The sequence below is a fragment of the Anolis sagrei genome, chromosome 3 (genome assembly GCF_037176765.1).
Source record: "Anolis sagrei isolate rAnoSag1 chromosome 3, rAnoSag1.mat, whole genome shotgun sequence".
In the NCBI taxonomy this organism is placed as follows: domain Eukaryota; kingdom Metazoa; phylum Chordata; class Lepidosauria; order Squamata; family Dactyloidae; genus Anolis; species Anolis sagrei.
This window is the reverse complement of record NC_090023.1, coordinates 51847836-51860751: the sequence shown is the minus strand read 5'-3', so window position 1 is coordinate 51860751 and position 12916 is coordinate 51847836. Positions and strand designations below refer to the sequence as shown.

The following is a 12916-nucleotide window of genomic DNA, read 5'->3' as shown; positions in this document are numbered from 1 at the left end:
TTGACTGTTAAATTATAATTCCAGACAATTCTGGAAGAAAATTGTTGCATCCTTGATCTATATCTGTGATTCTCTCTCAGTCATAGACCTTCCTTGCCTGGTCTAATGGATATTCTATGTGCAGAGAGAGACCCAAGAACTGATTATCTTTTCTTCTTCTTTTTTTCTTGAGCTATGAGTAGTACTTGTTAGTTTGGTTCCCAATATACGGTTGTATAATATTGTTGACTTGTATGTCCAGTTCAAATAACTAATTTTCACTCTTAAAATACTATATACCCTGGTTCCATTCTATCTGAAGTAACTCCTGTCTCTGTGAATTTTCTCTTCAGTTGCTGGAGAACTTCTCCCAGTTTGTTCCTCCATCATGAAACAGAAGCAGAATCTTGTTTCATGAACTCTTGGTCTAAGAGGCATCTCTTAGGGGTTTTTTTTTAGACACTACTGACACAGCTTATTGATTTTTAAGAAATTTTAAAATTCTGTTGCAATAATTGTATGTGAGGTGGCAAGTTATTTATGCACAGCTTTCTTCCAATAGAGACTTTCTTCAGAAAGGATTATTGATATAGGGCCCCCGGGTGGCACAGCAGATTAAACTGCTGAGCTGCTGAACTTGCTGACCAAAAGGTTGGTGGTTTGAATCTAGGGAGTGGGGTGAACTCCTACTGTTAGGCCCAGCTTCTACCAAACTAGCAGTTTGAAACATGCAAATGTGAGTAGATCTATGGGTACCACTTCTGCGGGAAGGTAACAGCATTCCATACAGTCAAGCTGGCCAAATGACCTTGGAGATGTCTACGGACAATGCCGACTCTTTGGGTTAGAAATGGAGGTGGACACGACTAGACTTAATGTCAGGGGAAACCTTTACCTTTTTATCTTTATTCATAACCTTATCGTGCTAGTGCTGGTCCCCTGTTTTGCCAAAGAATAGAAAAATGACCTCTGAAATAGACAGTTTTACTAGGGCTTATCAGCCCAGCTGTCAGTAAACTGTAGCACATTTCTTTTTACATATTCATTTCTATGACAGTAAAGTGTATTTGTCCCATGTTTTATATCTTCTGTGATATGCTGCCTTCAATGCTAACACATTTTTCTGATGTCACTGACGTCACTGAAACAGTATTGTGACTTACACAGGGAAAGTATGTTGGTGTCTCTGATATGAAAATAAAGTCTTAGCCCTATCTATCAATAGAAGATCAACTGTTTTCAGTATTTTTTACCAGAATGCAATTTTTGATGTCCTCAGACTTTTTGATATGCTGACATTCTTTTTTAAATACCTAACATAATTTTAAACCTGTTTTTTTTTAAAAAAAATCATATGGAATGGCAAGTTCTCTATATAAGCTGTAAATATTTCTTGTAATTGCAAAATTGTATGCTGGAACAACGGGCAAAGTAAAAAGGGATGGTTGCTCCTGCAATTTTGAAGGTGTGAGACTTTAGCCTTTGCTTCCCATAAGTGCTGAGCTCTGGAATTCACCTCTGTTTTGAATTTAGTTCTGTTTATAGAAACTTGTCTTGTATCTAAATTAGAGTGATAGTCTGTCTGGTTTATTGTGTTGACTAGCTGTAGCTGTCAATCAAGAGCAGATGCTTCATATCAAAATTATGTAAATACCTATTATCTTGAATTCAGTTTTCTTGTAGTTTGAACGTAATTGTTCTTTCTTGGGATAATGGTGCCTGAGTATGCATATTTTTGTCTGTGTGTTGTGTATGTAAATGCATGGGGGCACACACACACACACAGTGATAATTTTTTAAATCTGTCCAAACGTGTTCTATATCATTGTGCCAACCTGGTCTTTTCTACCTTGCGGTCTTTGAAACTGAGGGCTCTGTTAAAATGGAAACTGGGAAGAATATTCATGTGTTGGAAGGACTCTGACACCACCTGTTCCAAAGAGATAATGTGTGTTTGGAAACTGGCAAAGATGTCAACCTACCAACTCAATCCTATCAAAACAAAAAGGCAGATGAAGGGGGGGGGGGGGGGACTTGGAGGAGAACAAATGGTGCACATGTTCCTCCGCTATATCTTAAGGCATAATGGAGATGATGGAACATGGCAGGGATTCATGCTAATGTGAAGCAGCTGGAGTATTATCAGTTTGTTTGGTAACCATAGCCAGTATTGCTATTTCTCATTCATCTGTCTAATCGCTTGTGCTTCTGGTGGGTGTAAATTTCCTTTCAAAGCCTGTCAGTGACGGCTTGTTCTTTTTGCTTGCTATTTCCTGCCAGTGCTGTTTCTTTCCATTGCATGCTTGCTTGCTAATTACCTTTTTTGCATTAATCTCGAAGCAGAACCATAGAGACACTTCTGTAATCCCCCTAGTCTCAATGGCTGCAGTGGTATAATGGTTGCGCCATTACCATTGCCTTTATGTGAAATGAGCTATGTAGGTTGATTTCTATCTTACCTGGAGCAAACAGCTGCTCTTTATAGAGGGTGGCTTCTTTCATGGAAGATGCTCAGGAGTAAAGAATTATGTTTGCAAAAGCATTGTTGTTGTTTGTGCCATTAACTACTGTCCTATAACTTGTTTCTAGCTCACGTTAACACCAGCCCAGCAGCAATTGTTGCTACAACAGGCACAGGCACAGTTGCTGGCCGCTGCAGTGCAGCATTCAGCCAGTCAGCAGCACAATGCTGCAGGCGCCACCATCTCAGCTTCTGCTGCAACGCCCATGACACAGATCCCTCTATCTCAGCCCATACAAATTGCACAGGTGAGCTCTTAATGGGTTATGGGGTTTGGTCTGACAGAAGATGTTTCCTTTGTGCCTGTCCAAGGAGGAGCTTAATGAGGGTCTAGGGTTCACTCTCTTTAAGTATCGAGCATCACATGCTTCATCTTTGAATTCTCAAAGTCTGTATCGCGGTATTATGGAAAATTGTAACTTTCAAAATAGTCAAAATATTAACATATGTATGAACTTTGTGCTAGTGCTCTTCCTTCTCTGTTTTGTTTCCTTACTTCCTAATTCGTGCAAATTGTCTTTCATTGTTACATTACACCATCCTTTCCAAACAGATCTGGAAAGGATGGTTCAGAAAGCTGTAGGACATGCCAGCCAGGAAGTGTTTAAGGCAGTGGTTCTCAACCCGTGGGACCCCAGATGTTTTGGTCTTCAACTCCCAGAAATCCTAACAGCAGGTAAACTGGCAGGGATTTCTGGGAGTTGTAGGCTAAATCACCTGGGGACCCACAGGTTGAGAACCACTGATTTAAGGAGAATAAAATGCACAAATGGAAAGTCAGTTCACAGTGTGAAGATTTGATTAAGTCTGAACTGGAATTACTCTTCCAGTGATATTCTTCACTGCGTTGGACTCAACCAGGAAGAAATGGGCTCAATTTTCTGCTTGTTGATCACCTTTGTACCAGGACAATGTAGACCTCACAGGATTTATTTATTTATTTATTTATTTGCAGTATTTGTATACCACCCTTCTCAACCCTGAGCAGTTCACAGTGACAAAATTGAACAGGAAAATCTATAGCACCCTGAAAGTGGGGATGAGTTTAAACTTTAAAAATACATATAAACTGTAAATTCAAAAAGCTCTGCATTCTTTTCCATGACAAATTGAAGATTATGCAAATATTGCTATTCTTTAAATGCAGCCTTGCTTTACTCATTTGAATTGTAAACACATTACTCAAATAACTGATTGTTTTTAATAGGATTATTCTTGAATAATTGATTTCACTGGCCTGATCTCTGCATCAAAGACATCACAATATTTTAATTGACTGACTTTACATATGCAACCTAACTAAACCTCAATTTCAATGACAGAAATTACATATGGGAATAGGGATAAAATAGTGGCACTCATGATACTTGGTGGCAGATTTTTAAATGTTATGCTGTATTATTTGTAGACCTTTCATTTCAGCTACTTGGAGGGAATGTACAGTATAAACATTCTTGTTCATATAAAAACAGAAAGATTGTTTACAAATCATGTCTTAGTACTTTTGAGGATAAAATGTTTTCATTTTTCATAGTATGCTTGTGTCATTTCACTATTGGTGCACTTCTTTTTCTTAGTAACTGTAGTGAGCTAATTTTGTTACAGTTGAAAACTCACTTTCCAGGCCTGCAATGGACTATTGCCAATCCTCCTCCACTCACCCACTCTGCCTCCTGTCCATGTGATTCCTGCAGATTAATGATTTCTGTGATGTGTACAACTTATAAACATCATCATAATGAAATATAATGTCCAAAGAACATACTTGTTTGATGCAGTTTCCTCCTACACTACATTTTCAATAAGATAAATATGAAGAGTAAAGCAGGGTGACTATATTTATCTCCTCACCCTCAGACACCCCATCTTCATTTATTTATTTACCTGGAGCCAAGTGCACAAAGAAGCAGAGACAGAATTCATTAAATGCCTCTGCTTATATGATGCAGCTAGCAGAAAACCCTAGCAAGTGGGTCTGTTCATGAATCTGGTGCACTGGTGAAAGTGCCTTTTTTGCCACTTTAAGTCCAGAAGAGGGGCAGGAGGATGCCAGCATAATTCTATGCCAGCCTAAAACATCAGCTTCTGATGAATGCTGAGAACGTATTTCTCTTAGTGAATTTGATAACATTGATGAAATCTGCAAGAGTTTTAACAACAGAAGATATGATGATGAGCCCAGAACTGTATATAAATAGTTTCTTTTTAATTTTTTTCCAGACAATTTGCTTTGTGTTTGTTTATTTCCATATTTGCCCTTAAGTTAATATATTGATGTATTGGGGATTCTTCTTTTTCAAATGAATAATGCTGTGTTTTTGAAGGGGAGGTAATGAATACTTAAGTTGGCTGTTTCTTAATACATTTTCTTCTTGAAGGATTTGCAGCACCTGCAGCAGCTCCAACAACAGAATCTCAACTTGCAACAGTTTGTGCTGGTACATCCTACAACCAACTTGCAACCAGCACAGTTCATCATCTCACAAACGCCACAGGGGCAGCAGGGTGAGCAAGAAATTTCTGAAAGGATATCGTGGAAATGTTTGCATTAATGTTTTATATTTTAAAGACGTATTTTGAAATACTTTATTGTGGGGAAATCACCAAGCAGGAACTTTCAGCATCCAAGCATTTATGTTTTAGAAGAAAACTCCTTCCCTTGTTAGGACTATGTGGTGCACATGACTATCTTGTTTAAGAAGGCCTACTATTTTAGGAAGCTGGTTGAAAGTCTTCAGAAATAAATGCATACATTTGTAGAGTGGTAGCCTTGTTTTCCCATTCAACACAAAACATACATGCCTTTGCAATTGTCAGCATTCCCTTAGCAGCATCACTTGCTTGCTAATCAGTGATTTCCAAAAGATACACCCAGTTGACTGAATGGACATTTGCCCAGAAATTCTACTGTCTTTAAGCATGCCATAATTATTATAGAGGAAAGGGAATATGTCTTACTTTCCTCATCAGCATTTCCACAAATCTATGTTAAGGAAATTTTAACAACCAGTTCATATATAATGATAAGCTACAATTTAGGTGAAAGGATCACAGAAAGAGTGGAATCTTAACTCTGATGCTTTTTAATCCAGGTCTTAAGGGTGAATGATGGCATTGCCTAAAATGACAGGAAGGGGAGCCCAGGGAGCCCCCCCCCCCCCCAATTGCCAGATCTAACTGTATTTTTCGGCTGCAGACCAAAAATGCCATCTGGCTATGCGCTCATTTTCGGGAGGCACGTGAAAATTGATATGGGGGTCTAATGATATCCTGCCAGCAGAAACAGATCACGGTTCAGCCAAAATGCGCAAGCGTAATACTTACAGTCGGCCGTCCATATTAATGGATTATGCATCCATGGGTTCAACCATCTATGGCTTGAAAATTTTACAAAAAAAATTCCTAAGACCAAACCTTGATTTTGTTATTTTATAAAAGAGACACCATTCTACTATGCCATTGTACATCATGGGATTTGAGCAGCCACGGACATTGGTATCAATGGAGCCCAAACTCTTGTAGATACCAAGGGTTTGCTATACTTTAAAAGTAGGAGTGAACATTTCCAATCTTCTCTTGACTTTGGCCAGTGGAGGAGATGCAAGTGTATAACACCTAGAGGCTCAAGCAAGGTCATTTATAACACAACATAATATTAAGTTGTAAGTCTACAAAAAACAAAACTCTTTAATACACAGCCAAATGTATTGTAATAGTATGGTATCCAACAATAATTTAGTGACTTCCTCTCCAATAGAACTCTAACTCAGACAAGGAAGACAAGATATCCTTTATCTACCACTTCTGCCCCCCCCCCCCCCCCCCCCCCCGGGTCTAGACAGATATTCCTAGATGGAAGCTTCTTCCTTGGAGGCCTTTAAACAGAGGCTGGGTGGCCATCAGTCAAGGGTTCTTTGAGTGTGCTTTTCCTGTATGGCAGGGGGTTGGACTAGATGGCCCATGTTTTCTCTTCCAGTTCTGTGATTCTATGAATTGATATTTTGGTCATGCAATTATATTTTTTTCATATTTCCTTCTTTGAAAGCATTATGATGCCCCAGAGTTTTTAATATTCCCTTTCCTTCTCTGATTCACTTGTGGGGGTGAGTATGACATGCTTAAAATTGACTGTCTTCATCGATAGACAGAGTTATAAGTGCAGTCTCCCTAAAGAGGTGTACATTCTGTGCCCCCCACACAGTGCCATTTTGCAGCAAATCATGAAGATCAAGAGCACTTATATAAACTTGCTTATTAGCATCTTCTTTCTTTAAGGTCTCCTGCAAGCGCAGAATCTCTTAACGCAACTACCTCAGCAAAGCCAAGCCAACCTCCTGCAGTCTCAGCCAAGCATCACTTTCACCTCTCAGGTCAGTCTATTTTTTCCTAAAGGGCCTTGTTTTTATTTGATGTGGTTAGATGGAAATATTTATGCCATGGTGCATAACAAAAGTCTTTGAGCTCATTCTTCTGAATAATGAATGAGTAGCCACATCTCTCTTGAAAAGGTCACTGACAGTTTCTAAATAATCTTGTACTTTGCTTTGACATGTTGCATACAGTTCCTCTGTGTGCCAAACTACACTTTCTATTAATCATTCAATTATTGGAAAATTCATTAATGTTCACAAATAAAGTGAGAACAACATATGTCCCAGATACTATTAAAAATAAAATAGCCCATTTACATAGAGATGTTGATAGCTGTTTGATTTGCATGTGTAAAACAGCCATTAGGCCAAACTGAAACTATTACATTATTTCCAGTGGTTGCTTAAGCTATTTATATTCAGAAAATTTAACTTCAGTTCTGTCTTTTCAGAACACATCTAACACATGATAAGATGTTTTGTCATAATCTTTCTCCTGTATCTTTTTGGTTATTTCTCCCTCCACTTCTCCTCCTATTTACCCCTTGGTATCACAAGCCTTCTTCCCATGGGTCTTCTCCAAAAGTAAAACTGGGATCCAAAACTGTCAGACACCCCCTCCCCAATATTTATTTAAACATGGTATTCCTTCATTCAGTGAAATAAATTAATATTGGGAAACGAAGAGACAGTATATTAGAAAAAGAAAACATACACGGTCCTAAAAACATATCTAAAACATATCTATATCTAAAAACATTGTACAGGTTGAGCATCCTTTATCCAGAATTCTAAAATCCAGAATACTCCAAAATTTCAAATTGCCCACATTGATAATCAGTAGTTTTATTATTTTGATGAAGTAAAGCAGTTCTTTACATTTGTCATCTTTCTCCTTGTTTGCTATCTCATATTTCTTAGCAGCCAGCAACCCCAACGCGCACAATAGCTGCAACCCCTATTCAGCCACTTCCACAGAACCAGTCAACACCAAAGCGAATTGATACTCCCAGCTTGGAAGAGCCCAGTGATCTTGAGGAGCTTGAGCAATTTGCCAAGACATTCAAACAAAGACGGATCAAACTTGGATTCACTCAGGTAAGATTGAAGATCAGATATTTCCCTGGAAGACCATTGTTCACACCTAGAAGAAATAGGTCCAGGACTGTAGCGAGGGGGGGGGGGGTTAGGGCTTCAACCCCCCCCCCCCCCCAAATTTTCAGGTTAAAAAAAATTAACCTGGTTTACTTATGAATTTTAACTGGTTAACGAAATCCCCATGCTAAGTCTATGAGACACAAAAAATTAAGAGTCCCTCCAGAACTGCAAGCACTATCTCAAGTAAATGTTGACAATTTATTCACACTGTCATTACTTGCAGCAATAGCCTATGTAGCAAAACAACCAAGTTGGGGGGGGGGGTGTTGAATGCTCTCATTAAGGAGGCCAGACTTGGTGGAGGTGGTTGACAGGGGCGGAGCTGCAGGCTATTGAAGGCTGCTCTGCCCCTGCTGTGCTCTTTGCTTCAGCGTGAGCTAAGAGGCAGGTTTCACCCCCCCCCCGAAATTTTCAACCCTCCCCGAATTTTTTTTCTGGCTACGGCCCTGAATAGGTCTGCCATTTTTCATTTCTTATGCAGGCCCATATGGCTGTCTGTTTGAGGGATTTTCAGGTTTCCATGCATAATTATGCACCTTTTCAATTATTATGCATCCTCTAAAAATTAGTGCTGAAATTAATTAGTTGCTATTTGAGAAGCCTAAATGCTGCTGTAGGGCTTCTGATGAAACTCTTGTGATAATCCCAGACAGAAGAGCAATGACCAATCTCGATAAAATAGTTAAGAGTGGAGACATCACACTGGCAATGAAGATCCGCATAGGTAAAGCAATGGTATTCCCCATAGTAACCTATGAATGTGAGAGCTGGACTAAGGAAGGTTGAGTGAAAGAAGTTAGACACTTTTGAACTGTTGGAGCAAAATTCTGAGACTGCAAGAAGATCAAACCAGTCCATACTGCTGGAAATAATGCCCAACTGCCCACTGGAGGAAAGAATATTAGAGGAAAAGATGAAGTACTTTGGCCACATAATGAGAAGACAGGAAAGCTTGGAGAATATAATGATGCTGGGGGAAATGGAAGGAAAAAGGAAGAGTGGCCGACCAAGGGCAAGATGGATGGATTTTATCCTTGAAGTGACTGGCTTGACCTTGAAGAAGCTGGGGTTGGTGACAGCGACAGGCATGGTCTGGTCCATGAGGTCACAAAGAGTCGGAAGCGATTGAACGAATAAACAACAACACATCCCCCACAGATCTTAGAGCTCAGACAGACTCACAGGAGAAGATGCGGTCCTTCAATTGTTTTAAACTGCTTTTAAATTTTGTTAGATTTTAGCTATTCTTGTAAGCCGCTCCGAGCCCCAGGGGAGTGGCGGCATATAAGTTTAAATAATAAATAAATAAATAAAAATAGCCAGGGCCTCAGCCGTATAGAGATTTATAGGCCAAAACCAGGACTTTGAATTGTGCCCAGAAACAGATTGGCAGCTAGTGAAACTGTTTCAACAAGGAAGCTGTATGGCCATCGTCTTGTTAGTTATCTGGCTGCACAATCTTTTTCTGTTCTGCCCATTCCTTCTTGGGGCCCTTCCAGACAGGTCCTATATCCTTGGATCTGATTCCAGGTTTTCCACTTTAAACTAGATTATATGAGTCCCCACTGCCAGATAATTTGGGATAAACAGTTAAGAAAACCTGGGACCAGATCCTGGGATTTAGAGCCTGTCTGGTAATCCTAGATAAAGAAATACTCTTAAGCAGTATTTCTTTAATACTCTAACTTTACTCTTTCTTGATAAGATTTTTTTAATGCTCAGGAATCTCCAAGTGTCCTTGGATAACATTTTATATGGATCTATTGGAAGTATTTGTGTTGGTTAATGATAATTGCTTCAGTTATCTAAATGGATGTACTTTGCTATCAGGAAAACAAGGTCAGTTTCAATCTCCTTGTTTAGCTTAGATAACTGAGACCCAATATTGATGACCCATTATGATGCACCTTTTCACATGTATACACTTCTGGGAGAAAAGTAACTGAAATTGTGTTGAATGAATATCCTATGTTACAACCTAATAATTCCTCAACTGAGATAAGGCAAAAATGTCACTTAAAGACAGAAAGTCACCCAAGGTCATGGGTATCTTCTACTACTTGTCTATTCGATAATAAAACATTTCACCAATAGGATGCCCAACTGCATAGTATTTACTTAACCATCCTATTGTACAAGCTATATACATAATTAGTTTTTAATGATAGTGATTGCTTAATTATGTAAGAGAGTAGTAATTAGAAAAGCTAAGTAATAAAGATTAAATTCTCATAATGAGGTTTTGTGTGTGTTTGAGGGTGAAGAGAAGAAAGAAAGAGAAAGAATTATTTGCCAATGGCACAGTAGGTTACTTTCAGGCTTTTGCAAATTTATTGTTTTGTCTTTTGGAAATAATTACTAGGTCTTAGTTTATATAGAATACTAATTGCTTATTACATTTTGGTTTTCAAGGAATAATTTCTTTGTTCAAAATGGGGCTTTACAGTTTAAAAATCTATGGAAGCAATTTGTAGTTTAAGTGGTTTTATTATTCAGTTCTTTTGTAATGTGCACAAAGATGCTGGTTACCTACATCATGGGAATTATTTGATATGCTACACTCTTTTTTCTGTTGTAAAAATATCAGGAGTTTTCTCATTTTGATCTCTCACATGTGTATGTTTAGAACCAGTGTTCTGCTTCTTGAAGAAGTTTTCAATCAGTTGAGATCATTCAGTATTTCAAAACAATGTTTATTTTCACTCATGAGACAGGAAGATTCTAGAATCTTCTTTTCAAGTCCTTTGTACATAACATTTCAATAAATCAGGTTCCTTGTTGACTTTAAAATTAAGAGGCCTACTAATAATTAGGAAATTTGTCATCAAAGATACAGAATTTAGGGCATCATCTGGTGCGTAGTTACCATTTTTATTCATTTTGCTAACTTAGCTGTAAGGTGGCCTGCCATGTGCAGTTTTAACAATAGCTGTCAGAAATGTGACATTCATAAGGATAATTTTATTAAACTGAAAGCAATAGAAACACCCAGATAGAAGAAATTTGTATAGATCTCAGTTATGTATTTACTGATGCACTCATAATGAGATTAATTTTACATATAAATAAAAAGCAGTGTTTCTGTAAAGGTATGTGTTGTTTTAAATATGTTTCCTTTTAAACCCTTTAGGGTGATGTTGGGCTCGCTATGGGTAAACTCTATGGAAATGACTTCAGTCAAACTACTATCTCTCGCTTTGAAGCCTTGAACCTCAGCTTTAAGAACATGTGCAAGTTAAAACCACTTCTGGAAAAGTGGCTCAATGATGCAGGTGAATTGTTGTCTGGGTTTTGGACAAATATGTCACAATATATCTCTCAAAAATCTGGGCTTGTATTCTCTTTTTGGAGGTGGGGTTGGGCTTTGCAAGAATTGTGTTGTCAAAGGCTTTCATGGCCGGAATCACTGGGTTGTTGTAGGTTTTTCGGGCTGTTTGGCCACGTTCTAGAGGCATTCACTCCTGACGTTTCGCCTGCATCTATGGCAAGCATCCTCAGAGGTAGTGAGGTCAGACCTCACTACCTCTGAGGATGCTTGCCATAGATGCAGGCAAAACGTCAGGAGAGAATGCCTCTAGAACATGACCATATTTGCAAGAATTATTGCAAAGGTTTTCAGACTCTTCATCCATAATAAAAAGATAAAAGTTTCCCCTGACATTAAGTCTAGTTGTGTCCAACTCTGTGGAGTGGTGCTCATCTCCATTTCTAAGCCAAAGAGCCGACACTGTCCATAGACATTTCCAAGGTCATGTGACCAGCATGGAGTGCTGTTACCTTCCTGTAGGAGCAGTATCTATTGATCTACTCACATTTTCATGTTTTCAAACTGTTAGGTTGGCAGAAGCTGGGCCTAACAGCGGTAGCTCATCCTGCCTCCAGATTCAAACTGCCAACCTTTCAGTCAGAAAGTTCAGCAGCTCAGTGGTTTAACCCGCTGCACCATCAGGCGGCCCTTTCATCCATAATACAAGGCAAATATACAAGATAAGGATTTATGACTGTTACCATCATCAGAAGAATCTTATACTTTGCTGACACATGTGGAGCATATTTTAAGATAATTCTATTACTTTTTTCAAAACTCAATCATTATAAATGATCTTTATATTCTTAAGACTGTGCAATACTTACAAATATAAGGGTTAAAAGTGCTAACTAATGTACATCAGAAGTTATTATTTTCTACAAAATAGGTTCGCATGCAATTAGAGTTGAACCGCTGTGAGTCGCCTTCGGGCTTGAGATACAGCGGTATATAAGCAAAGTAAATAATTAATTAATTAATTAATCAAATTTGATTTCCCAGAACAAATTTTTAAAACCTAAGCAGGAAATAGTGTTTTTGTAAGTTTCATTAGTGGGGCTTCTATTAGACAGGGTCGATAGATTTGGATTCTGGGTGTTCTTTATGTTTTCAGAATAGTTTTCATCAACCAGAAGGAAATATTACCTCACACCCACTTTTACCACCATGACTTGAAATGTGCTGCCAGGATTTCAGAATCCATAGAATATTGCAATGTTTATGCATTAGTCTGGGCAACAGCCCCTATATAAGCTTCCATTTATACATCACACTCTAGTTGCATTAACTCCTTTTTCAGAAAACCTCTCATCTGATTCAGCTCTCTCCAGTCCAAGTGCCCTGAATTCCCCAGGGGCTGAGGGCTTGAACCGTAGGAGGAAGAAACGCACCAGCATAGAGACCAACATACGTGTGGCCTTAGAGAAGAGTTTCCTAGAGGTCAGTACATCTGTTGCGCTGTGCTTTGCTTTAACTGTGTTGTACTGTAGCAGTGCAACATGAAATGATAAAGTGAAGGAAAAATGGTACAGAATAAGTTGTCAGTTTTATTTGTTTTTTGTTGTTATTTGCCATGAAGTC

At 38.6% G+C, this 12916-nt stretch overlaps 1 protein-coding gene across 4 annotated transcripts in view; it reads left to right on the top strand.

Moving 5' to 3' along the window:
* The window catches only part of POU2F1 (POU class 2 homeobox 1), a 127024-nt gene that overhangs the window by 87912 nt on the left and 26196 nt on the right, over nucleotides 1-12916 (top strand). For 2 of the 4 annotated variants that reach the window (XM_060770585.2, XM_060770587.2), the window contains exons 6-11: nucleotides 2569-2748; nucleotides 4879-5005; nucleotides 6776-6870; nucleotides 7795-7968; nucleotides 11159-11300; nucleotides 12636-12775. In XM_060770585.2, coding sequence (XP_060626568.1) covers nucleotides 2569-2748; nucleotides 4879-5005; nucleotides 6776-6870; nucleotides 7795-7968; nucleotides 11159-11300; nucleotides 12636-12775 — 858 coding nt within the window. Of the gene's footprint in view, nucleotides 1-2568; nucleotides 2749-4878; nucleotides 5006-6775; nucleotides 6871-7791; nucleotides 7969-11158; nucleotides 11301-12635; nucleotides 12776-12916 lie in introns of all 4 variants that reach the window. The other 2 variants (XM_060770584.2, XM_060770586.2) reach the window with 1 other exon arrangement.